The 26,642-nt window shown below is 47.1% G+C and overlaps 2 protein-coding genes across 2 annotated transcripts; both read left to right on the forward strand.

The window, feature by feature from the left end:
- Nucleotides 1–6,997: 6,997 nt before the first annotated feature.
- LOC104082640 (lysozyme g-like) lies at nucleotides 6,998–10,801 on the forward strand. Its single transcript, XM_009585841.1, has 5 exons — nucleotides 6,998–7,040; nucleotides 7,880–7,969; nucleotides 9,040–9,236; nucleotides 9,494–9,629; nucleotides 10,671–10,801. The coding sequence occupies exons 1-5, from the start codon at nucleotides 6,998–7,000 to the stop codon at nucleotides 10,799–10,801; spliced, it is 597 nt and encodes a 198-aa protein (XP_009584136.1).
- A 13,407-nt stretch (nucleotides 10,802–24,208) lies between these two features.
- Nucleotides 24,209–26,599, forward strand: LOC104082641 (lysozyme g-like). The gene is made up of 5 exons (XM_009585842.1): nucleotides 24,209–24,251; nucleotides 24,634–24,735; nucleotides 24,996–25,192; nucleotides 25,316–25,457; nucleotides 26,466–26,599. Exons 1-5 carry the CDS (start codon nucleotides 24,209–24,211, stop codon nucleotides 26,597–26,599), a joined length of 618 nt encoding a protein of 205 aa, XP_009584137.1.
- The last annotated feature ends 43 nt before the right edge of the window (nucleotides 26,600–26,642 follow it).

Below are 26,642 nucleotides of genomic sequence, written 5' to 3' on the forward strand. Positions count from 1 at the left end.
ACCATGCAATCTCCACTAACCACTGGCTTCTCCCAAGATGACATTGTATGAAAATCAGGTGACTGTAATACACAAAACCACATTAATTCCTTTCCTCATCTTCTTCCTCCTTGCTAATTATTTCTTTTGTTAGTGTGCTGCCCTAGAAAAAAGTCTGAAATTGTTTCCTGTTTGGTTTCTAAAATGTTGACAGTCCTTAGTGCTTTGTATCGTGAATTCCAGGCACACAGAAATGCTCTTAATAGTTATCATGATTAATGGGTAAAGTTAATAATTAATTATTAATGCGTGTTAGTTTGACATCCCTGTGAGTCATGAATGTTCTAATCCTCATTTTGTATGTGGGAAACTAAAACAAGACTAGCTCTATGGAAGGACCTAGGAACATCAAGAATTAGGTGCTCCAGTATCTCATTTCAGTCTTTTCCTGGAATCCAGATTTTGGGGTTAGGTGTGTCAGTTTTCTCTCCAGTGGGTGGTGCCCTGGGGCAGGATCCAAGGCATCCGGAAGGCTGATGGGCGCTGCCAAAGTGAGCAACTACAAGGTGTTTTACCCAAGTGTGGCATTCCTCTCCACCTTTGCTTCTGAAGCTTTGTAGAGCACCGCGTCGGGCTTGTGGGACTGGAAAGAGCGAGCAAGAGAAAATGTGACATTGTAGCTTAGGACTTTGAGAGCAGATGGGGTTCTCCTCCCTATTCCCAGTGCTTTCTGTATTTTCCACACTTAGTACAAAATAATACGTTGATTTCTACACACACACACCCTGCCCCGTTCAATATGAAACACCAAGGCAGTCTCGTGAAGCTGACGTAACTGTGTTCCTACAGGGGCTATAGGGGCATTCTCTTGTGTTCCCATCAACTTCCCCTGTGGCTCTGCTGTTCTCTGCTGTGCAGTAACACAACCTCGACAGGCTGAAGAATGAACACACATGCATCCAGTCTTGGTGAGGAGCGTAAGTGCTTTACACAAGGGAGGTTAGTGTAGATTTCTGCCTTCGTGAGGTTATATTCTAAGATGGGTCTTGCTTCTGCCCTGGCTGGTTTAAACAAAGCAGGCATCACAGCCACTTTTTGTGAGTAAATGCATAAGCGTGCGCTATAAACTCCCACTCACCCAGAGATTTTGGCATTGGCATGCAGAGTCCAGAACTAGACTTTGGGACGTAAGGACCAAGCTCCTCCGGCTGGGCCACTTTAGACTCAAACAGGAGCAGAAGTACATCTCAGGCAAGTACTTGGAACACAGTTTTGAAGCATGACAGTGTTTTGATTTGTGCTTTATGAGCGTAAACCCTCTCTTGCCTGGAACTTCAAATGACTTGCTTTAGGTGATAGGTCTGTCTTTAAGCTGGGATGTGAACTGAGGTCTCATAAGATCCGGTCCAGTGACCTCTTTGCTAGGACACCTTTCCTACAGTAAAATTCAAAGTCTCATTTTAGAGAATAGAAGGAATGTTTATGAGGAATTCCTCCCTCATAAACACTTCTGGTTTTAGTTATTTTACATGATGGCTAGAGAGATGCTTGTGCAGAGTGGGATGTTTTTTCAAAGCCCACCTGCATTCTTCAGAAAGGCAAGATAAAGGAAAAGATTGGGGCCTTCAGCACCTGTTCACTTCTGAACACAGTGAAAACTGAGCGCCTCATGTCTTACAAGTTTGAAGACCTTTGCTATCATTACTTACAGGTATACTAGATGTAGAAAAGAAAATCTATGGAAATGTAATTATTAAACTGGCTGAATCCCTTTAAAAGTTGGGAAAGACAGCTCTAGAGGGTTTGTTTGAGATGATGCTACAGATGCATCATTAACTGGCCAGTTAGGGGTGGGCATCCACCATGCGTCAGCTGTCGTGGGCAGCTTCCCTATAAAGCAGTTATGAAGTATGTGAATACCCGGTGTTACTTATAATTACATCCCAGACAAAAGAAACAACCTGAGAAATGCATCTGCCTGACAATGTTACGAAACCGGAGTTGAAACTCACAAAAGAGACAGTAATTAGTATGGGTATTGTTCCAGGTAATTTTAGATAGTATTCTCACCACCCACTGAAACGTGATGCTATAACCTGCAATCTGAAGGAGAATAGCAAGTGCAATAATACATCATGCTTTTCAACATGATGGTCCATTTTGATCGCATCTCCATTAAGTGGAATGAAAAAAGCCTCACCCTGGTAAGATCACTTCGCATGAGGAAAAAAAAATAAAGTGAAAATCTGTGAGTAGGAACGAACTGGTGATACTGAACCTTGGTGTGCTTTTGATCTCAGGTTTGCTCCTTTCTAGCTTATGTAAAACAAGTGGAAAATGCTATTCTGTCAGGTAGCATTTTTTGTCTACTCTATACTCCCTTTAGCTCAGTGTAACTAATGGTGTCAGCGAAAGACCATGGGGAAACTGTCTGTGGTCACTGACTGCAGCTTATTGCCAGGATGCCCCTGTGAATACCAGGAACCTTTTCTGCTTTCTAAGTTTAAGAAGATGCAGATACTATTTGATAAGTGAACTCCTCCTCTTGCCTTGACTTTCTAACCCCTCCCTCCCGATTGCACACTATGCTGACCAAAATCGAGCACAAGGGGAATATGTACTGGCATCCTTCATGTTTAAACATTACACAACAGCAAAAGGAGTTTAAAATTATAGGATCGGGGTTTTTTTTTAAATTATAACATTTGTGTCCTTTTTCTTTAATATTAATTTAATAATAACATCATATTTCCATGGCTTTCGTATATTTTCCCTACTACCAAGCATGAGGGTTAGCAACTTGCTGTCCTTCTAAATGAGAGCCTTGTAATATCATATGAATCCAAAAACCTGTGCTTCTAAACAAACACCAAGAATAATGAAGAAAAATTATAAAAAGAGGTATGGTAGTGTTATGAAAGAAGGTAATATATTTCAGGGACATCAGTCCAGCACATTCCTGGATCTCTCTTTATGAAGTCTAGCCATTTAGAAAGAGCTGCTTTGGTCATATGCACAAAGATGCCTTCTAACTCATCCCCTCTTCAGCTTATCAAAAGTAGCATCATACCACAGCTGTGTACATCCCTTCTGTCAGGCTATGGGCTGTCAGAGGTAGACCTTATCTGACTCTTGAATTATTTTCCAAATTAAATCTAGCATAAAAATGAACAATTGTGCCAACCAGTGACAGATGCAGCCCACTCCCACGTAGTGGTTCATCTGAATCCGATGCTCTGGGTTTACAGCCCCACAAAGACCTTTGAGCAGAAGATCGTGTTTTCTAACATTTTGCAGGTCCCTTTATGTGGCAGTGCCTTGGACAAGTGCACTGGCTTAGAGCCCTGCCCCATTCAACGTATGTGAGCAGGACCTTGTTTCCATAGAGGCTGCCTGCTTTCGGCATCTGCTCTAAAAGGCAGTCAGCAAATTTTGTAAGGATAAAGAGGTTTTTAGCAAGAAACAGTCCCGTTCATAATGCTGCTGCAAAAATATCCTCTTATTTGGCCTTATACTGGAAATTGTGTGAATACAAGGAATCTGTCCCAGGGACCTAAAAGCATACAGCAGCACAGATAAAAATAGTTGTACTTAAAACATAACATTCACCATTCAAGGAGTTAATAAAGAGCAATGCAATGCAGAGCAGGCATTAAGAATTCATGTGTCAGTACTGTGAAATGTAGAAAATCTGTGATTACGGGGGTAATAAATGAGAAAGAAAATACATAGCAAAGATGAACAGTATTTAAATTCAAAACTTTATCTTAAGGACTGTCAGCAAGTGGCCAACGCATTAGGAAAGAAATCTTACCTAAGGTCAGAGGCTCCTTTTCAAAAAAATGTCCCAAGTCATCAGCATGAACACAGGTTCAGCGACAGAGGAAAACTAGTTTATTATCACTAAGATGATACTGTTTTTATAAAAGGTAACTGGATGTTAATACTAAATTATTTTCATCTATTTGAGAGAACACATCTCTTTCTAATACAGATTATCTTGTTCTGTAGAAGGCACTGCTGGGTTTGTTGCCATCAAGCTCTGCACTCTGACCTTTTCCCAGCTCATTTCTTCTGGCTTTCCTCCCATCCAGCATTTCTTCAGTCACTATTTCCTTTTGAAAGAATTAAAGCCACACTGTACATGTGATGTCTTTATTTTCTACCTGTTATTTCCAAAAATACCACATAGATTCTTACCTTACATTATGTCAAACATTACCTTTTACTATTTAAAATGTTAAACCCTAGTAAAAGAATTAAGTGATAGTCTAGTCTGAGATACCACAATAAGATATCAGGTTTGTACTTAAAGAATGAATGTCTGGCCTTGTTGTAATCTTTGGGAAGATGTCTGTAATTTCCATGTTTCATCCAAATAAATGTTTTATACTTAAGACTCACCTTAACTCATATCCCAACCCTCCTGTAACAACATGGCTAGGTTCTCCGGTGAAGCTTCCCTCCTTCATACTAACTCAGGATCTAAGTCCATGGTATTTGTGTTTATTGATTTTTAAGGTGACAAGGCCCACTTGATCATCTCCTGTGCTTTACAGACTAATAACTATCGCTTGGTTTTGAACCCAGTAATTAGTATCTGGCCAAAAAAGTGTTTCGTACAGCTCATGCCCAAAAGAAAGCAATGGGAATAGATGGATTTGTGATGTATTAAATAATGAAGAGAAAGCTACTGGAAGAAAATCTTGCTTTCCTAGCCTCCATGCATGCTGGGCAGAGTCTTGGGAAGAGAAAAATGTGGGGAAGGGGACAGGATTGAAGGGCACCTTCTTCCCATCTCCAAGTGACTCAGATGTTTTACATACGTGAAAAGTGTCTCAACCACAAGGTGCAAGTCTTCCAGAGACCCTCTGTGTGCCCCCACTGGCTTCAGCTGCTGAGAGACCAGTTCCCTTCCTCCTCATTTCGGCTGCGGCATCCTGCCTCCCCAAATCTGAAAGTCAAACCCTGCCTCTGCTCTCAAAGTGTTCATGTCACCCTCCTGAATTAGGCTTGCTGCAAGCAATGAAGCAGTGAGATGCTTTTCATTAATTGTCCTTTTTGGAATTCATATGAAAGTGTGATATTCAACTAAAAGCTTGCCAATCTGAAATCATTGAAGAAACGAGACAAAAACCCTTCCAGAAATGTGTCCAGACTGATCTGAGATGTAAAGCAAGGAGAGCACTAGACAGGGATTTGATTTTTGCCTGGCCTCTGCCACTGATTCACAGCAATGCTTTCTGCAAGTCATTTATTGTGCATCAGTGTGCTTATTGATGGAGGAAAAACAGTATTTATTTCCTTTCACAGAGTTGTCCTGAGCCTTACTAACCACCGCTTGTGCAAATCTTTGGATGAAAGGAATCATAAGAGTTCTAAGCTCTTAATATATATTACTTATTGTACTTTAAAACAAATGTCATCGCACTAGGTAGGAATTAACATTCCAAAGCCCATAGGGTGGGTACCTTTTCATACACGTATATATAAAAGTCATCAAGTGACCTGCCTCAGAAGAAGGCCAACTGAAGACAGGTGAGTCTGAATTCACTCATGGAGTATTTATTTAGAGCTGGAAGCCTTGATTTTGCTTTGATTTAGCATTTTGTCAATATTGTGATTGTTAGGGTCTTTCTACTTAAGGCCTGTGATGATTTTTGTGATGGGAGGGGGAAAAAAAAGGCGGATAACTTAAAACTTCATAATATGGCAATTTTGTGCATGTGGAAACAGCTGCAGCCTGTAGCTTTTGATGGGGCCCCGTATGGATTTGCCATTGAATGAATAGGTATGGGTCAAGCTATATTGATCCAGGCTTGCAAATACTCACTCTTAGAGCTCAAACTGAGCTACTGTGTGTACCTAGCTCCAGCCGAGGGTGTTTGCTGGCCTGAATAAGCTCACACAGGACAAGGGAGTCTTTCCGATGACACCAGTGGACTATTTGTGTTTGTGCATTCATGCAGTTTAGTTTGCAGTAGAAATACAGACTAGAGAAAAGGTCACAGGTTATTAAAATCAATAAGGCATTTTCAAGTGTTAATAGTGTTGTGTGATGATTGCCTACAAGACTCGTGGTGTGTTTTGTGTTTGAAACCCTCTTAGGGAAAAAGAAACATTTGTAAGCCATAAAAAATGCTCAGTTTAAATGCACTCACCAGCAAGGCAAGTACAGTCAATGTTTTTTCCGGTTGATAGCTACTATCTGATGATATTTTGGGATTTTATTAATAAGCACCACAAATGCATTTATTACAAAAGTGATTATCTGCCATTATCACACACAGGAATTAATGCAGAAGTGTTATTTCACCAGCAAAATCTTTGCCTTGCGTGAGGGTCATAGCAGAGAGGGTCATATTGCTTGATTTTTGAAAACTTGTTTTTCCAAAAGCCAAGCAAAAATTCCATTGCCTTTTGAACAGAGAGACAAAGGATGCGTGCACTCTGTAGCACATTAGACTTCAAACACCTATATAATTAAAACAAAGGTACTGCACCTTCTCGTCATAAAGACATGCTACAGATGTTCAGGAGGGGCCACGTGAGCAAGCGATATGAAGTGACAGGGGCTGAAAAATCCCTGCTGGCCCAGGCTGCCGACAGGGACCTCCCTGCTCCCGAGCTCCCCAGGCTCGGTCCTTCTGTCTCGATGTGATGGTGTAGCGGCACACGAGATGGAGGAGACATTCAGCCGCAGGAGAAGCCTGTATCCCCCAAACAAGGAGGAAAAAAGGAGCAGATGGGGCTCCCATCACTTGCTTTTCCTCCCACCACCGCTCTCTGAAGCTGGCGGCTGCACCCCGTGCTGGGGTGAGGGGGGGAGCGTGCTGCGGAGAGGGTGCCTCCGCTCCCCAACCTTCAGCTAATGCCATCCCTGTTCAGGGCCTCGGGATGGGAGCTTTTGGCATGCAAGCTTTGCTACAGGGCTGTTGAACATCAGCACTGATTTCTTCACATTTTGCAAACCGCTGTGTTTCCAGGTCTCCTGGGGCAGCTGAGGAGAGCCATCACCATGATCCTCGCACTGCTTTTGCTGGGCCTTATGGCCCTTGTCGGTGAGCTGGGGTTTGGGTTTGATTTGCTGTCGAAAGCACCCCGGGAACTGTTTGCAGAGGGACTGTGCAGAGGAGGCGTGTGGTCAGGCCTGAGGTTCCCTTTCTGCGCGGCGCTGTAAAACCCTGTGTGGCTGAAGGTCCTCGGCTGCCGTTTGAGGCTGCTTGCCGCCCATCTTGCGTCCTTTAAACCAGCACGTCTGGAGTACGGGACTGACACCGAAAGGGAGTCACAGACATACCTCCTCTTGATTTTCCCAGCTAACCTTATCCAATCTCTCTGCCTGCTCAGAAATGGTCTCACAAATGTCGCAGGCTGTCTGGCGGAGGCTAGCCATTCCCCAGTTACTGAGGAAGCAGGGTAATTGGCCCAGGCTGAGGCAAGCACTCTCCTGAATTAATTCCTCGCCATGTTACGGAGGGATACAGGAGACATTCCCAGCTGGGATGCTCAGGTACTGCCAGCTGTCATCTGAGGGGTCCCAGACATCGGAGGGCATCAAATGGGAAAAACCCTCTGAACTAAATGCAGAGGCTGTGGTTCCCCTCTCTCACACCAGCCTTTAGACCTAACGGGGCAGACGCCTATTCATCTAAATTGTCATTAGCTTCATTCGCTTCACCCTATTCAATTAGAAAAGAACAAATTTCTGTTCTCTAGCTTTCATTGATAATGTTACTGATGGAGAACAGTGGCAACGATACAAGCATGGCCAACACAAGATGATGTGGATTACGGGTCTGGATGAATCCCTCATGCTTGACTTGTACTCACTTGCAGCACGCTGTACGATATTGCTCTGAAATCTTATGTCTTCAAACATCTCCATTTAATTTTTCAGCTCCATCCATGAGTTACAGTTGCTATGGTGATATAAGTACTCTTCAAGCCCCCATGATGTCCTGCACAGCCGTAAGAGCCCCAGACTGTGGTAGGTATCATTCATTGCTTGATTTGTCAACCTGTTTATAACTGACAGAGAGATGCTTCGCCTTCCATTAAATGTGGTGCAACTATTAAATCAGCCAAAAGGGAGAAAGCAACACCTCCCCTCCTCAAATGGCAGGTGCTGTGAAGCCTCCAGACCTGATGGGAAGCAGGAGGACAAACTTCAGGTCCCAAAGTCAGGATCCTCAGCCTCTAAGTGAAGGGAAATGGCACAACCTCTTTTCAACCAAAACAGCTTCTTCATCAGCCAGGACTTTAGCATCAGCGTCCTCACAAAACCCTGGGGCCTCTCAGTTCGAAGGGGAAGATGCGCAGAGCCAGGTCCTGAGTGCTGGCGTGTTGGCTGAGCTCACCAGTGGTGACTTGCCAGAGACAAGTCACCATTTTGCAGGGGGAAAGTCCCAGGCGTGTAGTCATCCCACCTCTGGGTGACTCATTTTTGGTAACTCCTTCCCGTTTCCCTCTTTCTTGCCTTGTTTTATTGCCCCATGTTACTGCACAGCTGACTACCTCAGGTTCATAGTGCCCAGACCTCCAGGGACTTCGCCACGTACCTCAGACGTAGACACCTCTGGGGCAGACACCTGACTGCGGGTGTCCAAGCGTGGATCTGAATCCGCTTGCTTGTTTTCAAGCTGTTTCCAAAATTACTTTAAAAACCCCCCACCTTTCTATATACAGACTAACAATGTAGCTGTTACTAGTTTGGCAGGTTGGTAGTAACGCATCTCTCACTTTTTTCAAATGCAATTTGAAATTTCACTTTTCCGACTCCAGAGCCGCATTTCCAGCGGTGCAGCAGCAGAAGAGGACCACGAAGGCGCAGTCCCACCTCCTGGGAAGCTGCCCTCTTCCCCTCCTCGCCCTCGGGCACCGGTGCGGCAGCTCCCCGGCCACGGTCAGAGCCGGCAGGGCTGTGCTTGTTCCTCAATCACCACTGCCTGACTCGGTGTAGCTGCGTTTTCTTCCAAACTCCTTTGATACACCCGCTCAAGGGGAAAGCGAGGGTTTTGGACGGGAGGGTGTGTAAGTCTGCCTTTTCCTACGCTGCAGGACTTGCCATGGTACGCAAGATTGCTGAGGCAGATGTCGTACGCCTGAGGAAATATGAGATCCCGATTAAGAGAGTAGCCAGAAACCTGTGCTTGGACCCGGCGCTCATCGCTGCCATCATCTCGCAGGAGAGCCGTGTCGGCATGCTCCTGGACAACGGCTGGGACCAGGAACGGCACAAGTATGGCTTGATGCAGGTACATCGGGATGATAAGTATGAGTAACAGAACAGTCATGTAGTGTATATCCCAGGGCCTTACCTTAGCACATGACTGTTCTGTGTTCGAGCCAGCACTTGAATGTGTTCCCTCTACATCAAAGGTTGTGCTTAAGTGTTGTCCCGAATGAGGCCACTTCTTCAATGAGTCACAGCCTGGGAGTACAAAGAAGAGGGGGAAGCTAGAGTGATGGTTGTGCTCAGAGGGAAACCGATTTTCTTGCTTGACTTTGCTAGCTTGGCAGGGAGCAACGCCCTTACGGAATGTGGGATAGTGAAGAACACATAAATCAGTGCTCAACTATTCTGGTTCTTGCAATTAATGAAGTACGGGCAAGACATCCTACCTGGACCTGGGACCAGCAGCTGAGAGGTACGTGATGGGCTATATACTAGAAAGGGACACGCTGAGCGATGGGAGTGCTGTGCATTTGTTGGTGTCACTTTTAAGGGAAAAAGAGCATCAGTCTGGCAGATTTTACAGCATCTCTTACCAAAAAAAGCCCCCAGAGTTTTCTAGTTTAAAAGAAGTAATCCCAAAACAGCAGACCAGCAAGAGGTCTGAATATAGACTCAGCCTCCCAGCTCAAAGCACTGTCCGCAGGGCCTCCATGTTTCTGCCTGCAGAAGAGAGACCATGGTGGGACTCCGTGCTCCTTGGCAGCTTTGCTGCAGCAGGAAACCAGGCCAGCCTGGGAGCTGCCGCAGTGGCACGGAGACACCCCATGCAAGGCTGGGAGAAGGTGTTGGGCACAGCCTCGGCAGGTTGCCCCTTGACTTCAGTGATAAACGCCCACAGAGGGCCACTACGTTGAGCAGCTGGGCCACCACTGGTGAATGGTTGGATCCAGGACCTCCTTAAATTCCCTGGAAAAGGCATTGTGCTCAGTTAACATGAACAGGTCTCAAGTTATCCTCTTATCTGTTCATCCTACAAGTGAAATGGCTGTCAGGTGGATAAATAAGGTAGAAACCAACCAACCAAAAGCCACTGGGGAAGATGGAAATTGAGGCACCGCTACACAACAGGCTTATCGTGGCAGGATGTTAAGTGTCTGGGAAGCCTGGGATCCAGGTTTGCTTGTAGTCCATGTTATCTGCATGCTGGCTTGTTCACCCTATGCTATTTCTTACTCTCCCGTCCCTGTTCTGCCACTGCCTTTTAGATTACACCCTTCTCTGGGACCAGCGTGCTGTTCCCACCTGCATTTGGAGAGAGTCATGAGTTCCTTCACTATAGAAATAAGGATTTTGCAAAATCAGTCACTTTTCAACAATAATGCACAATTAGCAATTTCCCAAGCAGTTGTGTAGGTTTGGTGAGATGCACGGCCCTTTTGGCTGGGAATTTTTACTTTTAAATCTCTATTTCTTACTTATAAGCCCATAACAATTCATTCTTAACTTTTTCCAGGCGGGATCTGCACCTACCGTGCAAAAATGGGCAACGTCCGGGTCTACGAGGAAGACCCATGCGACAGAGACAACAACTACGCCAACAGCGTGATTAGGCGAGCCCAGTACTTTAAAAGGCACGGGTTCTAGCTCATAAACCTGCCCTGCCACCGAGCCTCTCCTCTATATAGACTAGCCCAGTAGTGATCGTAGTACCCAGAGCAGTTCCTCAGGTCTCCCGGCAGGACCGATGCTGGTGGCAATGGCACCTTGCTCGCTCCAGCAAACCTCAGCTCCCCACTCGCCGATGGACGAGCTCAGCACTGCATTCCAGGGGACCTGCAGGGACTTGCAGGGCCAGGGACATGAGCTTGGGGCCTTTGAAAGGCAGGCAGGGACAGACCAGCGATAGTTTAAGTGCTGGGTGAGGAAGGTGCCTCCTCTCATTTGGAGCTTAACCCAGGGCTGTTTGTGCGTCCCCCAAGTACGGGCGTGGAAGCAGCTCTCCACGGGCATCAGCTGTGCTTTTCCCATCTCTTCCATCCACCTCCTTCCCTCTCCTTGGCCAACAAGGGGGAGAAGCCCCAAAATGGAAATCTTCCTTCCCCTTGATTGTGCTAGCTGCTGGACAATAAAGAGACTTCTCAACGAGCCTCTGGTCTCTGCATGTTTCTGTACTAGCTCTGTATTCCTGTGGCCAGCCTTGTGGGGGACAACGCTAAACACGCTTCTGTTAGTCTCCCAAGCCATGGAGCCCACGGCCGTGGTGGGGCTGGTGGCCTCTTCAGGGTGAAAAGCAGCCTCACACAGGGGAAATGCTCTATATGGGAAGTACTGCAAGTGCCATAGCAGGCATGCAAAACACCTTTCCATTAGAGAGCAGCCCTCCAAGCAGGAGTCGGCCCCGTACCTACCCACCCCGTATCTACAACCCTGTGTGTGAGCTGTATCACAATAGTGTTGGTAAAAAAAACCCACAACCTTTCCTGCTTTAGTTTTGGCACCTTTATGCTGGGTTTCCTCCAAGTTTAAAAGCGTTTCCGCATCTGTCCCTCTGCCAGGAATCCCTACTTCTAATTAGGAGTGAATTAGCTCTGGGTTTATAAGCTCTGTTTGAAAGTGTTCTTTAATGTGGATGGGTCTGGGTGCAAATTTAGGTTTACTGAGAATAATACTGAGAAGAAGAAAGAAAATAAAGGTAAATGTTGAATCTCAATCTTTTTTTTTTTTTTTCCAATTTCATGGGGCCCAGTGGGCAACAACCAGCAACTTGAGTAAGTAACCCAATTCGGTACTCTTGGAATGGGTCTAAAATGCAATTTGAGAACAGGGAGAGGAAAACGGTGCTGCAGGCTGGGGTGGGTGAGAAGATCTGGGCTGGGAGGCAGGGCGTGAGGCAGCCCGAGCCCGGCCTCTCGCCCCATACCTGTGAACAGGGGAATAAGGACGTTCACGTTTAGCTTTTTGAATAACCGTTTCGGAGGCCCCAGGGCACCTTTCTGCCGGCTGTCACCATTGCCGATGCAGAAGCGATGTGCCTGGTGATCCCTGCCCAGCAGAACGGGGCTGCCGGGCAGGGTGGACGCAGGCAGCGCGAGAGCTCATTTGGAGACAGCTTTGAAGCAATTTTAACGCTGTGCTCCTTGTCTTGCCAGTCACTCATCTGCTTACCGTCGCAGCAAGGACTGTGCGTGATTAACATATTTGCAAGCAAACTCATTTTATCATCTCTGGAGACCAGAGGGAGCTCTAGGACATCGCTAACGTTATTGATTTTTTTTTAAGACTACAGAAAACAGTTCAGTGTTGAGCAACTGGAGGTATTAAACTATATATTATTCAGTGAATTTAGTGAATTCTACACTATATTAAGGTAATTTTAGCAAAATCATTACTTTATAATACAAACTTGTGAAACATATCACGTGGTTCGATCCCCCCTACTTGAAACAGCTTATGTAAAATTCATAGGTTGAAGTCTTTGTTGCATTATGTTATATAAACCTCTGTGTTACACAAACCTCTTATGTAAAATCTATGAATGCATTTTCGGTAGATCAGTATAAACTTCAAATGGGGCAGGGAATCTCATTCCTGCCTACATGTATAAAGTTGTTTTTTGAATTTGGAGGGTGAACAAGAGTGGAGCTTTCTTTGGTTCCCTTCATGTCGCCCCTAATTGCTGCCAGCAGGCTTCCTGTCACCAGTACGTGGTGTTGCCATCCCTGTGGATCTGTGAGCTCCTCAGGAGTCCAATTTCTCCATGCGTTACCTATGAAGCTGGTGCTTCACGTTACGGTAGCAACACCCAAGGGCCTGCAGACCTGCTTGCTGGCTTGTGCAGCATTGCCACAAAGGATTATTTCTTTTTTAAGCCTATTTAAAAGTCCTGATTACAGGAATTCCATATTTTGTTGCAAATATTATTTTAGGTTATCAGCACTTTGTAGCAGGAAAAGCTCTGCAGAAAATGAGTTGAAATATAATTGCTTGATAAATTGGCAGGAAGGAGTAAATAATTAAGGAAAGTTTAACACTAGCACACTGCCTTAAGATTTGAACAAAAGCTTTCCTGAAAAACAGTGAGTTCAAGTTGCTTTTCCCCTCCTATCTTCTCCTGGTCACCCGTGTCCATGTTACTGGAAGTTACTCATCTGGCTGGTGTGCACAGGGTGGCTGCGGTCACGCTCTTGGTCACCCTTTTGACCCGTGGCCTATTGAAAAAAAACAGGCAGCTTGCAAAGCAAATGATCTAATACCAAGTGACACATCAGAAAAAGCAGAAGCACAGGTGTATTGGGTCTGGCTGAGATGGAGTTAATTTTCCCCACAACAGCCCTCATAGTGCTGTGCTTTGTATCGGTAGCTAGAAAGGTGTTAATAACACCGCAGTGTTTTGGCTACTGCCGAGCAGTTCTCCCACAGCACCAAGGCTGTCTCTCCAACATTCCCACCTCACCAGTAGGCTGGGGATGGGCAAAATCTTGGGAGGGGACATAGCCAGGACAGCTGACCCAAACTGACCAAAGGGATATTCCATACCACATGATGTCTGCTCAGCAATAAAAGTTAAAAGAAAGGAGGAGGAGAGGGGGCACTTGTTATTACGACATCTGCCTTCCGGAGCAGCCGCTACGTGTGCTGAAGCCCTACTTCCAGGGAATTGACTGGACATTGCCAGCTGATGGAGGAAGTAGAGAATAAATCTTTTGTTTTCCTTCATTTCCCCGCGTAGCCTTTGCTTTTGCTTTATTAAACTGCCTTTATCTGACCCACGAGGTTTTTTCCATCTTATTTTCTCCCCCTCGTGCTGAGGAGGGGAATGATAGAGCAGCTTGGTGGGCAACTGGCATCCAGCCAAGGTCAACCCACCACAACAGGTAAGGAAAGAGAAAAGCCATATCAGAGGGGAAAGAATGGTCCAGGGAATCACAGACCAGGACACCTGGCTGCAACACTGAGGAAGATGCTAGAGTAAAGGATTGAATGATTGCTTCTTGAGCACCCGGGGGACGACGAAGCAGAAAGAAACAGTCAGGAGGGCTCTGGCAGCCTGGCTTGGCAGGAAAAAACCACCTCAGACCAACCAAAGTCCTTATCTCACCGGGTAAGTGGCCAAGAAAGAAGCCGTGGTCGTACCGTATCATGAGCTCGATAAGGCTTTCGGCAGCAATCTGAAGTGCCTTCGTATGTGAAAGGCCTTAAGATAAGAACAAAAAGCACTGGTTGTCAGCAGCTTGTGGTCAAACCAGTGAGACGTTTCAAGTGGAGCCGCACAAGTCTGTCATACACCAGTTTCTCTCAAATTTGTCGTCGGAAAATGAATGGTGGACAAGAGCTATCAAACCGTGGGCTATGCTGAGAGGGAACATGAGCACGTCCACTGATGGTTAAAAACTAGGAAAACCAGTTAGAAACCAAAGTACTGAAATAAAGTAAACACAGGTGCAAAACACTTGTGCCCTTAAGCAGGGGCATAAGCAGGGTTGGAGGAGGTGGGTGACCATCCCGTGGAAAGTGCTGGGGTGTCCAGGGGGGACCGAACGAGTCGATGCCAGGGGAGGCGGGGAGGAGAAAAAAAAGAAGAGGGAAAATCCCATTTGGGGATTTATCTTTATCATAGCACTGTGTATGAAGCACCTGGGGTAATTCTCCTCTCAGCTGTTCAGCTGTCAGCATCAGTGAGGCTCGGCTACAGTGTTTGAGTCTGTCGCACCAACAAAAACGTGTTCAGGAGGATTGCAACTCAAATGGAAGGTACAGCCTACAGGGAACAAGGAATTAGATTTTCTTTTTTCTCCAGAAAAGAGAAAGAGGACGCAGTTACAATTTTGTAATATGCAAAAGAAATGGAGGGCAATGACCCACGTCCTTCCGTTCCCCTTGAGGGTAAGGCAAGTAGCGTTGAGTTTGGCAGCAGGTTTCTGTTAGATACTTCAAAAAACTTTCAGGGTAATGAAGCAATGCAACATTCACTGGGCGTTTTAAAGAACCAACAAGACCAACATGTAAAAGTAGCTGTATGTCATGCTGTTATAGAACGGGGAAATGCAATAGGTGTTGTTTGAGGATCTTTCCAGGCTAACATTGCTGCATCCGAATCAAATCGAAAAAGATAACAAATCGAAAAGTCAGCAAATCGAAAAGACAACAAATTACAGGCAGGGAAGAAAAATCTTCTCTGTTAGGGTCCTATGCTTTGGTTTTACAACCAATGTCAGTCTTGGGAAATGTATTTAAACGTGCTTCTTACAATAAACAGCAAATGTGAGGTGGCAAGCTTTCTCTCTCATCGACTTATTAAGCTGCAGGCGGTATGGGCCGATGCCTCCATGGCTCGGGCAGGGATCTGTCTGAAGTCTGGGGCTGCAATGACTGGCTTTCATAGACACCAGGCAGAGGGAGCAATTAAACAACCTGTTTCAGCAGTGACTGAAGCAGTAGGAAACCACTGCCAAAAACAAGTCGCCATGGGCCAGAGCCATAAACCACATGGATGAACAGATTGCTCTGATGACTGACTCTGAATGCTGGAGCTGGATCGGTTTGAGGCACATGTCCATGTCTGTCTCTCCAAGAGAGGCAGAAAACAAAGGGAAATGCCACCACAGCAATGCAGTGCTGAATAACTGAGTTTGTTCTGCTTTGTTAATCATTGAAAAAGTGGGCTGTGATTTCCCAGCCAGCAACCTGTTCCCAGGACGGTGCTTCTCTGGGGGTTGCCTTGGGCACACTCAGGACCACACCCCAAAGTACTAGGCTCATCTTACAGGGTTTTATTCCTGATAAAAACAACATTGTGTTTTATCCAGGCCAGAAAGGGCAACACTGGCCCCCCTTTAAACTGGAGGTGTGACATGAATATGAGAAACGCCGTGTGGGTAATACTGGTGGTCGGTCACCCCTGAAGTCTGTCTCCAGCAGCAGCAGGAGGAGATGCTGCCTGGGGAGGACACATGAGCTTGCCTGCTTTCTGCAGTCCATTTTCCTCCTATGCCCCCAGCATCCCCAGCTGTTTAACAGGGTTGGCAGGAGACACGTCCACCCTTTGTATGGCGCTGTTGTCCATGAATCCATCCAGTTGCTTTGGGAATGTGATGGTGCTGTTGGCCTCCACAGCCTCCTGGGTGGCAAAGCCATGGCCATAGGTTCCTTAGTAATGCTGGTTTGAATCTTTATAAAATCCTTTTTGAAGACCCAACTATACTTCACCCACTGGCCTTTATCCACGTACTCACTGACACCGTCCCAGAAGATCATCGGGAACCAAGGGAGGATTGCCCCTTGTAGGAGCTGGGCTGACCGTCTCCCAGCTGACCAGGTTAATCCATCACCTCAGTGATCTTATCTTTAACGAATACTCTTCTATATTGCCCAGGACGGGCACCAACCTGAGGTCCCAAGGACCCCTCTGGAGCCGGCGTTGCAGTCAGGGGTGACACCGGCTGCTCACCAGCACCCTGGCACTGATGCCGCCCGGCAGCAGAGCCCTTGCCCAGGCTGCCCACTCTGCTGTGGCACAGCTCGGTGCCCCCAGCCGCCCCTGCCGGGGTGGACTCACTGACAGGGAGCCTTTCTGTTTGCTCCAGTACTTACTTACAATTTACACTGAATTAATCTGGCTCCTGCCAACTGTCCCAGGGTGGGAACCTCCCCATGGCCTCCACAGTAAAGACCGACATAAAGGCTACAAAGGACTGCTAAGGCTTTGTTACCCTGGAGTGCCCCTTTCACACCTTTTTCGCCAAGCAGCCCTGACCTTCCCCTAGCTGCTTTTGAGGTATTTGAAGACCTTTTGCTAACAGTTTGAGCATCCCTTGCAAGGCACTCTCCAAACCCTTTTTCAGTCCTTTTCCTTGTTTACATGTCACCTCCTGTGTTTTATGTCAATTTACCACCAATTCTCATATGGACAAGTTTTCCATTTCCCACATAGCCACCTTTTCCCTATGGCAGTCACCCTAACTTTTCCTTTGAGGGGGCAACATTTTGTTTTCTTCTTGAGTTGTGGCATCCTTTTAGTGTGGGCTTCTAACATGATATTTTGGAACAGTCTCCAGGATGCTTCTTCGGTTTGGGGCTGCTCCTTTTTCCTGGAGACTGTTGTTTCTAATGCTTCCCTCAGTTTATTTAATTGCCTTCCTTGAAACCGAATACTCCCATACTGGATGCACATGGCCTGCTTTTTCCCGTTTCAGTGTTAAAAGTGATCATGTTGTGGGATTGCACAGAGCAGTTTCCCCACTAACACCCCTCAAACGAAGCCCTTGTACCACTCTCTAGCGTTTGTTTCTGTGGGTTCCCGGACCAGCTCTTCCTGGAAGCAGGGATTTATTGCAACCAAAAATTCTGCTTCTGCATCTCATCCTGATGAGGCATTGATCCAGCCTATATGCAGGATCCTACTCATACCACCATCCTGTATTTACTGCTTCTCTGGTCTCACTGACCACTCTTATTGTCCTCATAAAGGATCAATAGCACAGTCCTACTACAGCATTTTCATCGGTAGTGACTGGGATTTCCACCCACAGGTTTTTAGGGTGTTTCTCTTTTCCTGTAATATATTTATGCTGTTACATTTTTATGCTTCACATACGGCATCACTCCTCCACCTCTACATCCTACTCTGTCATTCCTATAAGGCTGGCAGTGCTATATCTCATTGGTTTTCTAGCCTCCACCAAATCTCTGAGATGCCTGCTATCTCAGAATTGTCATTTGGCACCAGGCATTTGGGTTGCCTTGGCTTGTTTTTGAAGCCTCTAGCAACCATGCAGAAGCACTTTTAAGTTTGCCCTCTTTTCATTGCTTAATATTGCACATGCCAAACCCTTGCCACTGTATTCTGTCTATTTTGTCTTTCTCATTTATTGTGATCGTGCTGTTTATTTCCCTCCTGGTTTTTTCAGAGGTAAACTGAATGTCAGTCATGTCCACCTTGTAGATCACGTCAGTCCAAATCGGGTAGTCCTCTACATCTGTCAGCTTTCCCCTGCTTCTAGTGGAAATGCTCCTCTACAAGCTCTTTAATTTCCAATGCCGCAGCCTGGCTGCGTTACAGCTCAGGTGCAGCCTGCCCCTTTTAGGCTGCTCCTCTCGTCCATGAAGTTTCACCAGTTCCTCACACGCCTCAACCATCTGCAAGACTCTCCATTTCCCCATACGGCCACGGTGCAGCCTCGGGACACGGGCCCTGCCCCCAGTGCGGGGGCTCCCGGCACCCGGAGCATCCCGCCTCCTTGCCACAGGCTGGGTAACCTCCCACAGCCTAAACAGACTTAATTGCTTTGGGAAGCTTATACCAGTTTCTCCCCTGAAGGCATAATTAGGATCACTCATCTCTTACCCTACCCTTATTAAGCTAATTAGCAATAGAGGAGAAAAAACCCACATAGCTGACTTGAGACTCTGTAGTGCCTTCACCCCGCGAGCCGCCCTGCTGCAGCCCTCGGCCTTCCAGAAACATTTCCAACAACTGGAAAGGTTTCTTGTTGCAAGGCAGGCGAGGAGAAAATTGTCTGTCCTTTAAATCAGGTTTTATTTTATGAATTCCCTGTCTATTCAGCCACACCTGAGTTGATTCAGATCAAGGAACTGACAAAGTTCAGGAGGGCTTTGTCCTGCCAGACACAGGAGAGAAGAGTGAAGAGTAGCTGGCACTAGATCCGATCCAGTGCCCTGCAGTCTGGCTTCTGGGTAAACCAGAATTGTCTCTCCCATGTGACTGCTGTGATCGGTGAAGAGCTGCCTACTAATAGCTCATGAATACTATTTATTGACTGCATCATCGTGGCCCTGTCTATATATACTATAGGTAGGCGTCATGCAGTCACCACACACCCGAGCTATTTCAGTAGCAAGACTGTTGGGTTGCTCCATACGGAGGCTGAAGAGCTGGCTGGGCTGTTGTGGCCTTAAATACACACGGAGATGGCTGCAAACGTCACAGCAGAGGTTCGCTGCAGACATCCCTCCACGTGGGTGGGTGGCAACTTCACCTCCTCCCCATCCACGCCACCGAGGTGGGCTGCGCTCCGCACACCAGGATTTGCCTCCCACAGATAGAGAGGGGATTTAGTCTCCAACATCCACCATCTCCTGCCCTCCGGCCTGGGGACTGACACCGCCAGCGTCCCAAACCCAGGGCCAGAGCAAGGCAGCGGGGTGGGAGACGGGGAGTGGGGAGGGCAGAAGTGTCCTGCTGTGGTACGAAGGCAAGCGCCACGCTGGGGGGGGCACAACATAGCGTTATCCTCTTCAAGACACGTGAAGCCTTCGTGCTAATCACCACCAGAACGGCCTCAGCCAAGGACCGTGTTTGGTCTGGGTAGCTACAGCTCAGCGAAGATGGGGACCAGCTGGAGAACCTCAAAACCGCAGCAACAACCATGATCAGAAGTGAAGAGAACGCGGCCTGAAAAGACTGCAGAACTGGGGTGGCTTAGACAAGAAAAAACATGCTAAGGAAGGTATATGTGTCTACAGCTACATAATAGACAGCCAGGAAAGGGAAAGAAGTAAACAGGTTTGCCACGTCCACGTGGACAGAATAGAGCAGGTACACACACATAAATGCAAAAATACATGTAGTTTCCCATTTTCAGCTTTCATTTTTAATCAGCAATGAATACAAAGCATTTAAGTATTTACCTTACAACAAGAATGGCCTTTGCTGCACTTAGGTGAGGCCATGAGCAAGACTTCCAAGATACTTCAGAATTTATCTAAAGCCTCAGCTCAGCTTTGCAAGACCCAAGGCTTAAAAAAAGGAACTTAGTACAAAAGACACTGAAATGTGTGCAATTTCTGTAAGCTTCACGTCTCAGTCCTGTTTGCACTCGCCAGCATGGGGCTTTACGTCTGCTGACGGGACAAGTAGAACTTCTGAAAACTACTGGGGAGTTTTGAAACCAAACCAATAAATAAAACCAGCACGGTTTTGAAACACATGGTGCAACTTGTTCCCTGTAACAGCCACAGCTACTGCTTTCCTTCTTTCCGTACTCTGTTGGATCTGCACTATCAGGCTTAACGTCTTTTTGATTGCTTAAATGCTAAATTATAAAACCGAGCTTGGCTATACTGGTGTCTTAAGTTAATTTCTTAAATATGAACTGTTACTACAGAAAAAAAAAATTACCAGAGCAGTAGTTGAGAATCATGTATCATGAATGGTGTAGTTTACTGATGGGACTACACTGGCTGTTGTGGCCACAGGCTGATGGTCAACAGTTCAGAGTCTTGCTGGTGGCCAGCTACTAGTGGCATTCCTCGGGGACTGATCCTGCAGTCAGTACAGTTTAGTGTCCTCAGCACCAACATGAGCTAGGGACAGAGAGCACTCCCAGCAAGTTCACAGGTGCTTGGTGGAACAGGACTGCCGGTCGAAGGAATGTGGACAGGGCTGCCGGTCGAAGGAATGTGGACGGGTTGGACAGGAATTTCATTAAATTCAACTACAGGCACTGCCAAGTTCCCCACCTGGGACTGAAAAGCCCCAGGCACCAGTACATGCTGGGAACCAGCCAGTTTGAAAGCAGCTCTGCAGAGAAAGCCCTGGTGGGGGTCCTGGTGGACAACAAGTTGACCACGAGTGGGTAATGCACCCTTGCAGCAAAGGCGGCCAACAGCCTCCTGGGCTGCATTAGGAAAAACATCACCAGCAAGTCCAGGGAGGTGATCCTTCCCATCTACTTGGCACTTGTGCTGAGTTTTGGGCTCCCCAATATAAAACAGACCCTAACATGCTGTAGGCCGGTGCAGGCCACCAAGCTGGAGCACAAGTTATACAAGCAGAGGCTGAGGGACCTAGGTCTGCTCAGCCTGGAGAAGACAAGGCTTTTGGGGGACATTTTCAGCTACCTCTGTGGAGCTTATAGAGAAGATGGAGTCATATTTTTCTTGGACGTGCACAGAAAGAGGGTCAGAGGCAACAGTAAAAGGTTGCAACAAGGCAAATTTGGGCTTGATAAAAGAAAAGAAGTTTTTCACAAAAAATGGTGGGTGGTTAAGCACTGCACCAGATTGCACAGAGAGGCTGGGGAATCTCCATCCTCGGAGGTGTTCGTAACAAGACAGGGCAAGGACCTGAGAAACCCAACCTAGCTTCAAAGTTGGCACTGCTTTGAGCAAGAGGTTGGACTAGAGACCTCCCAAGGTCCTCTCCAACGTCGGTCACTCTGTGCTTCTGTGGCTTTGTGAAGATGCAGCCAGAGGGGAGAATGGAAAATGTAGATGTAATCTTCTTGGCACACATGGTGAGAGACGATGAAGGAGCCACTCACATGGATGCTGCACAGCTTACTGCACAGAGGAGCTCCCCATGTTGGCTCTGGGAGCACCAACATGGTTTAGGCATCCATCGTTCAAGGGATGGGAAAGGGAGAGTCAGCAAATCAGTGATGCCAACACCCCAGGTGTAATGGGCCTGGACCGAAACAGCTCACCTGGCATGTTAAGTGGCACTTTGGCATCCGTAGCCCTTCTCCCCACAAAGCTGGGCTTTGCTTTTAGAGGTAAAGAAGCAACATTTTAAGAAGGTTGGTTTGGGCCACCTCATTCCTCAGACTGCAGACTACTGGGGAGAATAAACTGCGGGGGCAGAGGAAAGCAGAGCGGCTGGGAAAGCCGGCACTGTGGTCCCACCACAGAAGCATGAGCCCTGTGGGAGAGGTGAAATCGTGGGGCCTGAGGGGGTCCTCAGAGAAGACAGAGAGAGGGTGCAGAGAGAGGTTCAGCTAATCCGGTGACCACAGCAACCGGTTAATAACCGACTCAGTGTTATTCGCCTTGCTCCAACTAAAAGTGGGAGGAAATCCCCACTCCACTGTTCATTATCAGCTTCTACTTCCGTGAGATTTCCAAGAGATAATGTTAAAATATCAGTCTTCTTGAGCAAATATGCCAGGTCCATGAGGCACTCCTCGTGGGAGGAAGTGCCTCCACTTCATTATTAAATAATGAAGGCAAACCTGGGGGAACAGCGTGCTGCTCCTTTCATCACAGCCAGCCTTGTGCAGCAGCTCCATCTTGTGAAGATGCTGTCGGAAGTGGGACGAGACGCCGTGCATCCACACCATCGAAGGAAACTGGGGCTTGCAAAGAAGGGCATCGGCAGAACAAGTCAGTCCCCCCACTAATAAAGCTGTGCCCAACAAGCCCTCCTGTGCTTTGCTTTCTCCCCGCCACAGCAGCCTCCAAAGACACCAGCCAGGCTCCCCCACCCACAGCGGGTGTACTTTTCCCCCTGTGGTATTTTTGGCATGGGAGGTGGCGGGGAAAGGGTTGTGAATGTGAAGAAATGTGGCTGGGGAGTGGAGGGAGGGAGGGGTCTCTGGCGGGCAGGCAAGGAGCTTGGTGGACGGAGGCAAGGGGCTCCAAGACCCTCTGACTTGGGCAACTGCAGGCAAATAACCCCTTGCTCATGTGATGCCGATATCCTTAGCATTGGTGTCTGTCCCCAGGTGGCAAACGCAGTTTCGGTGATTGGAAACGCCTGGCTCATTGCAGTCTCTCTACTTGCAAGCAGGTGTATGCCAGAAACCTCTCCCCCTCAGAGCAGAGACAAATATTGAGGCAAAGGGTTGTCTGAGTAATTTCAGAGACACGTTGGACTTGTTAAAAGCTATTTTGGAAAAAAAAAAGTGAAATGACAAGGTGCCATTATTTTTTTCTGTTGACAAGCAATGTCGGCAGAGCATGCTGTCACAGGAGCAACCCCCCAGGCAGGAGATGGGCCACCTGCGTGGACACAGCCAGTCTCTCAGGAGAGTGCTAGCCCAGGCAGTAGGTCTGCATGCCCCTCCATGCCATGTAGCCGAGGGTCAGTCCCAGCTCTCTTTTCTTGAGCAGTAGGGACACAGCCCGGGATGCTGGGATGGGACTAGGGCAAACACCTGCAGAGCAGCTGGATGCTGGGTCTTTAGCTTGGCCCTCACCACGGCTCCCTCCAGGAATAGGGTGTGAAATACAAGATGGAGATGGAGAGATGCCCAGAGAAAGATCGGGTGGTTTTTTTTCCCTTTGGAAATCTGGGAAATGCCACTCCCAAGAACATACTTGCCACAACGCCAATGTCTACAGTGCAACAGGATCTGTTTACATGAGAAAAAAATGCTGTTAAGCCTCACAAAACCACAGCCTAATACATTTCATCATAGTGTCAGATTACCACCAAAAGGTAGGTAGCCTTCCCTATATATTAAACTTCCTCAAACTTCAGTCCTGTGCCAGAAGCTGAGCTGCGGATAAGTAGGTGAGATACCACCGCTCAGGGCGGGAGCTTTTCTCATTCCCTTCAGCAACACCATCTCCTGGGCGGCCCGGGGGCTCCAGCTTTCTGCTGCGTGAGATTTCTGCTTGAACAAGGATATCGAGATTTGTCCTGTAGTTCTGGATTTAGTTTACCTAAATTTAGGTGGCTGTCATCCATATGTGAGCCTATCTCCCTAGGATCACCTCACAGCCAGTGAGGGGAAATGGGTGCTCCCAGAGTACAACTCACCCTAAAGGAGATAGCCACAATGATTTAGGCAGCTTGCATCTTGAAAGTGCCAATTTCTGAGTATAAAGAAAGTCTCAGGAGATTCAGGCAAAGCTGTCCAGCTGTGGTGAAGGTGGTTTGTATACAGAATATGGGTAGGGAATAAGGACGTTCCTGGTGGGAGTGCAGCAGCACAGGGCACTGAATGTTACTAATTTTATTTTTTCTGAATTAAATACTGGGGTTTGAAATTTGGAGGAAGTTACCAAGGTGTCGTAGAAGACGTGGGCTTGAAACACCAGAAGAAGTGAGAGGTTACAAGTCTCTTGCGAACGGCTGCAGCCTGGTTTGTGCCAGAGCAGGAGAGCTGCCATTGGGGTCTCTTCTAAAAAGAGACTTGACTCCATTTGTGTATCACTTTGCCTACCCAACCAAGAGAAATACCCCATCAGCTCAGAAAGAGTTTCTTTGTGTTTATTCAGCAAGCAGTGAGATATATTCATGTCTTCATGCATGCCAATGCTGACTGATTGATTTTCAGGCTGTTCTGCGTGCTCAGGAAGAACCAGGCCATGTACCCGATGCTCGTGCTGCTGGGCCTTGCTGCCCTCCTGGGTAAGTCTGGCGTCCCTCGCCGCCTCGCCCCAAGCAGCCGGGGACGCACACCCCACAGCCGGGAAGCAGGAGACATTGATGCACCTCCTCACCCCCCTCCCCAAAATCTTGGTTGCCACCGGACTCTGTTGGAGAAGAGAGTGCTCGGGTCCCCTTGCGAGTCTTGCAGAAGAAGGGGTGGCCTCCGAGGGACGGGTGGGCTCAGGGTGCAGGGCGCAGGGCAGGACCTCGCCTCCTTTCCATCACAAAGAGCGACAGAGGCAGCCCTATGCAGCTCCCGCACCCCGCAACCCGTCCTCTCCGGGGTGCAGCCTCCCCTTCGGTTTTACTTGCAGCCACAAAAGGTTTTTACTGCTTGAGCCTTTCCGTATCGCCTCTGCAGGTGCCTCCCAGGGACGCACGGATTGCTACGGCAGTGTAAACAGAATTAAAACCCCTGGGGCTTCGTGCAAAACTGCAAAGCCAGAGGGTTTATCCTACTGCGGTGAGTATCCCTCTTCTGCCAGATGACTCCATTTCTCCGTGGCACAATAATCCCAAATCCTTCACGTTTCCAAAGTGCTGAACACACACTAGCTGCTGAGCCTGCATAATATCCCTGTAGGTGACCATCCGTCTCTTTCCAGAGGTGAGGCAATAAAATTTTGATGTAATTCTGTCTGTATCAGAAGGAGAGAGGTGAGAGACAATTCTGAGTTTTAAAAGTTATTACGCGAATATCTTTACTTTTGCTTTTAATTACAGGAGTTAGAGCTTCAGAAAAGATCGCTGAACGGGACCTAAGAGCTATGGATCAATATAAAACACTCATTAAGAAAGTTGGTGAAAAACTGTGCATCGAACCAGCCCTGATCGCTGGCATCATCTCCCGGGAATCTCATGCTGGCAAAATACTGAGGAATGGCTGGGGCGACAATGGAAATGGATTTGGTTTAATGCAGGTATTTGCTGATACTCCATTAAAACCTGATAAACAAAGAGCATATAAATAAAAGTAAGCCTCCTAAACATATCATCCATTACAGCAGGGAAATGACTTCTTCTTCTTGTTTTGATATTTCTAGGTTGACAAAAAATCAGGACACACACCTGTGGGACGATGGAACAGCGAAGCCCATCTTACCCAGGGCACTAACATACTGATCGCGATGATAAAGACAATACAGAGGAACTTCCCACGCTGGACAAAGGATCAACAGCTGAAAGGTAAGATACTGGCCACAGGTTTTGTCCAGGAGAGAAGAAAAACTTTAGGACGAGAACATACTGAATTAGTTCCCGTGTCCCTCAATAACCATGTTTTTAATAGTCTGTCGCTTAGCTTTTCGCCCCTTTTTTTATTTCACAAGCTTTGTCAATTCTGTGTAGTTTCTGCCCTTCCTTAGCATGGCAGCCTCGCCGAGTTTCCAGCACTGTGTGGCAAATATTTATACACCTGAAATCTAGTCTGTATAAAAGCTGAGCTTTCTTTATCTGACCATGAGGAGTCTCCTACAGCTATTCAGGTAAACAAAGAGCTCCATGGCTTACCTGAATGGGGCCCGCAGTTCACTCCGTATCTCTGTCGACAAGGGAGACGAGGTGTTTGCTCTCAGGGGATTGCAAAACTGTGTTGTGCAACGTGGAAAAGCTGCCTGCTTCAAAGCAGGCTGCACCCCGCAGCCCCCTTGGGCTGCTGGGGTGCCACGGCGGGCTCGTTTCACAGCCGCCTCAGATACCTCTGCTTTTCAACACGGCATACGGAGTAGCATATAGACAGCTGCGAGACAAAGATAACGCAATGTATGAGTGTGTTTTAACTCTCTTTTAAGAGGAATAATTTTCAAGGATGAGTGAGAAGTTACAAGGATGTTGGATATGATATGATATGATATGATATGATATGATATGATATGATATGATATGATATTAACAAACCCAGTGTAAATGAAGAGCTTGTGCTGGGCCAAGTAAATGGTGCAAGTTCATGAAGCTGCAAATATTTGTGAACACAAAACCTCAGGTATCTTTCGATGTTTTGGTGGATTCAGGAATAACTGTAAGCTGTTTGCAGAGCCCTGCTTAAGTCAGGGAAGCTCCGATAACGCCACCTACTCCGCTTCTGAAGTCCCCATAAGTGAAAGCTTTCAAAACCAGTAAAAGCAGAACATACCAGGCTGGAATTTTCCCTATTTTTTTAAAGTCTGTATGACTTCTTTTGGTGTTTCATTTCAGGTGGGATTTCTGCCTACAACGCTGGTTCTAAGAACGTCCGAAGCTATGACAGAATGGACATTGGCACCACGCACAATGACTACTCCAACGATGTGGTTGCACGAGCCCAGTATTACAAGAAACACGGATACTAGACTCGGGGAATCTCTACTGAGTAACTTCCTTACCATCACCTGC

This window comes from Fulmarus glacialis, unplaced genomic scaffold, assembly GCF_000690835.1.
Source record: "Fulmarus glacialis isolate BGI_N327 unplaced genomic scaffold, ASM69083v1 scaffold4419, whole genome shotgun sequence".
NCBI classification, from domain to species: Eukaryota; Metazoa; Chordata; class Aves; order Procellariiformes; family Procellariidae; genus Fulmarus; species Fulmarus glacialis.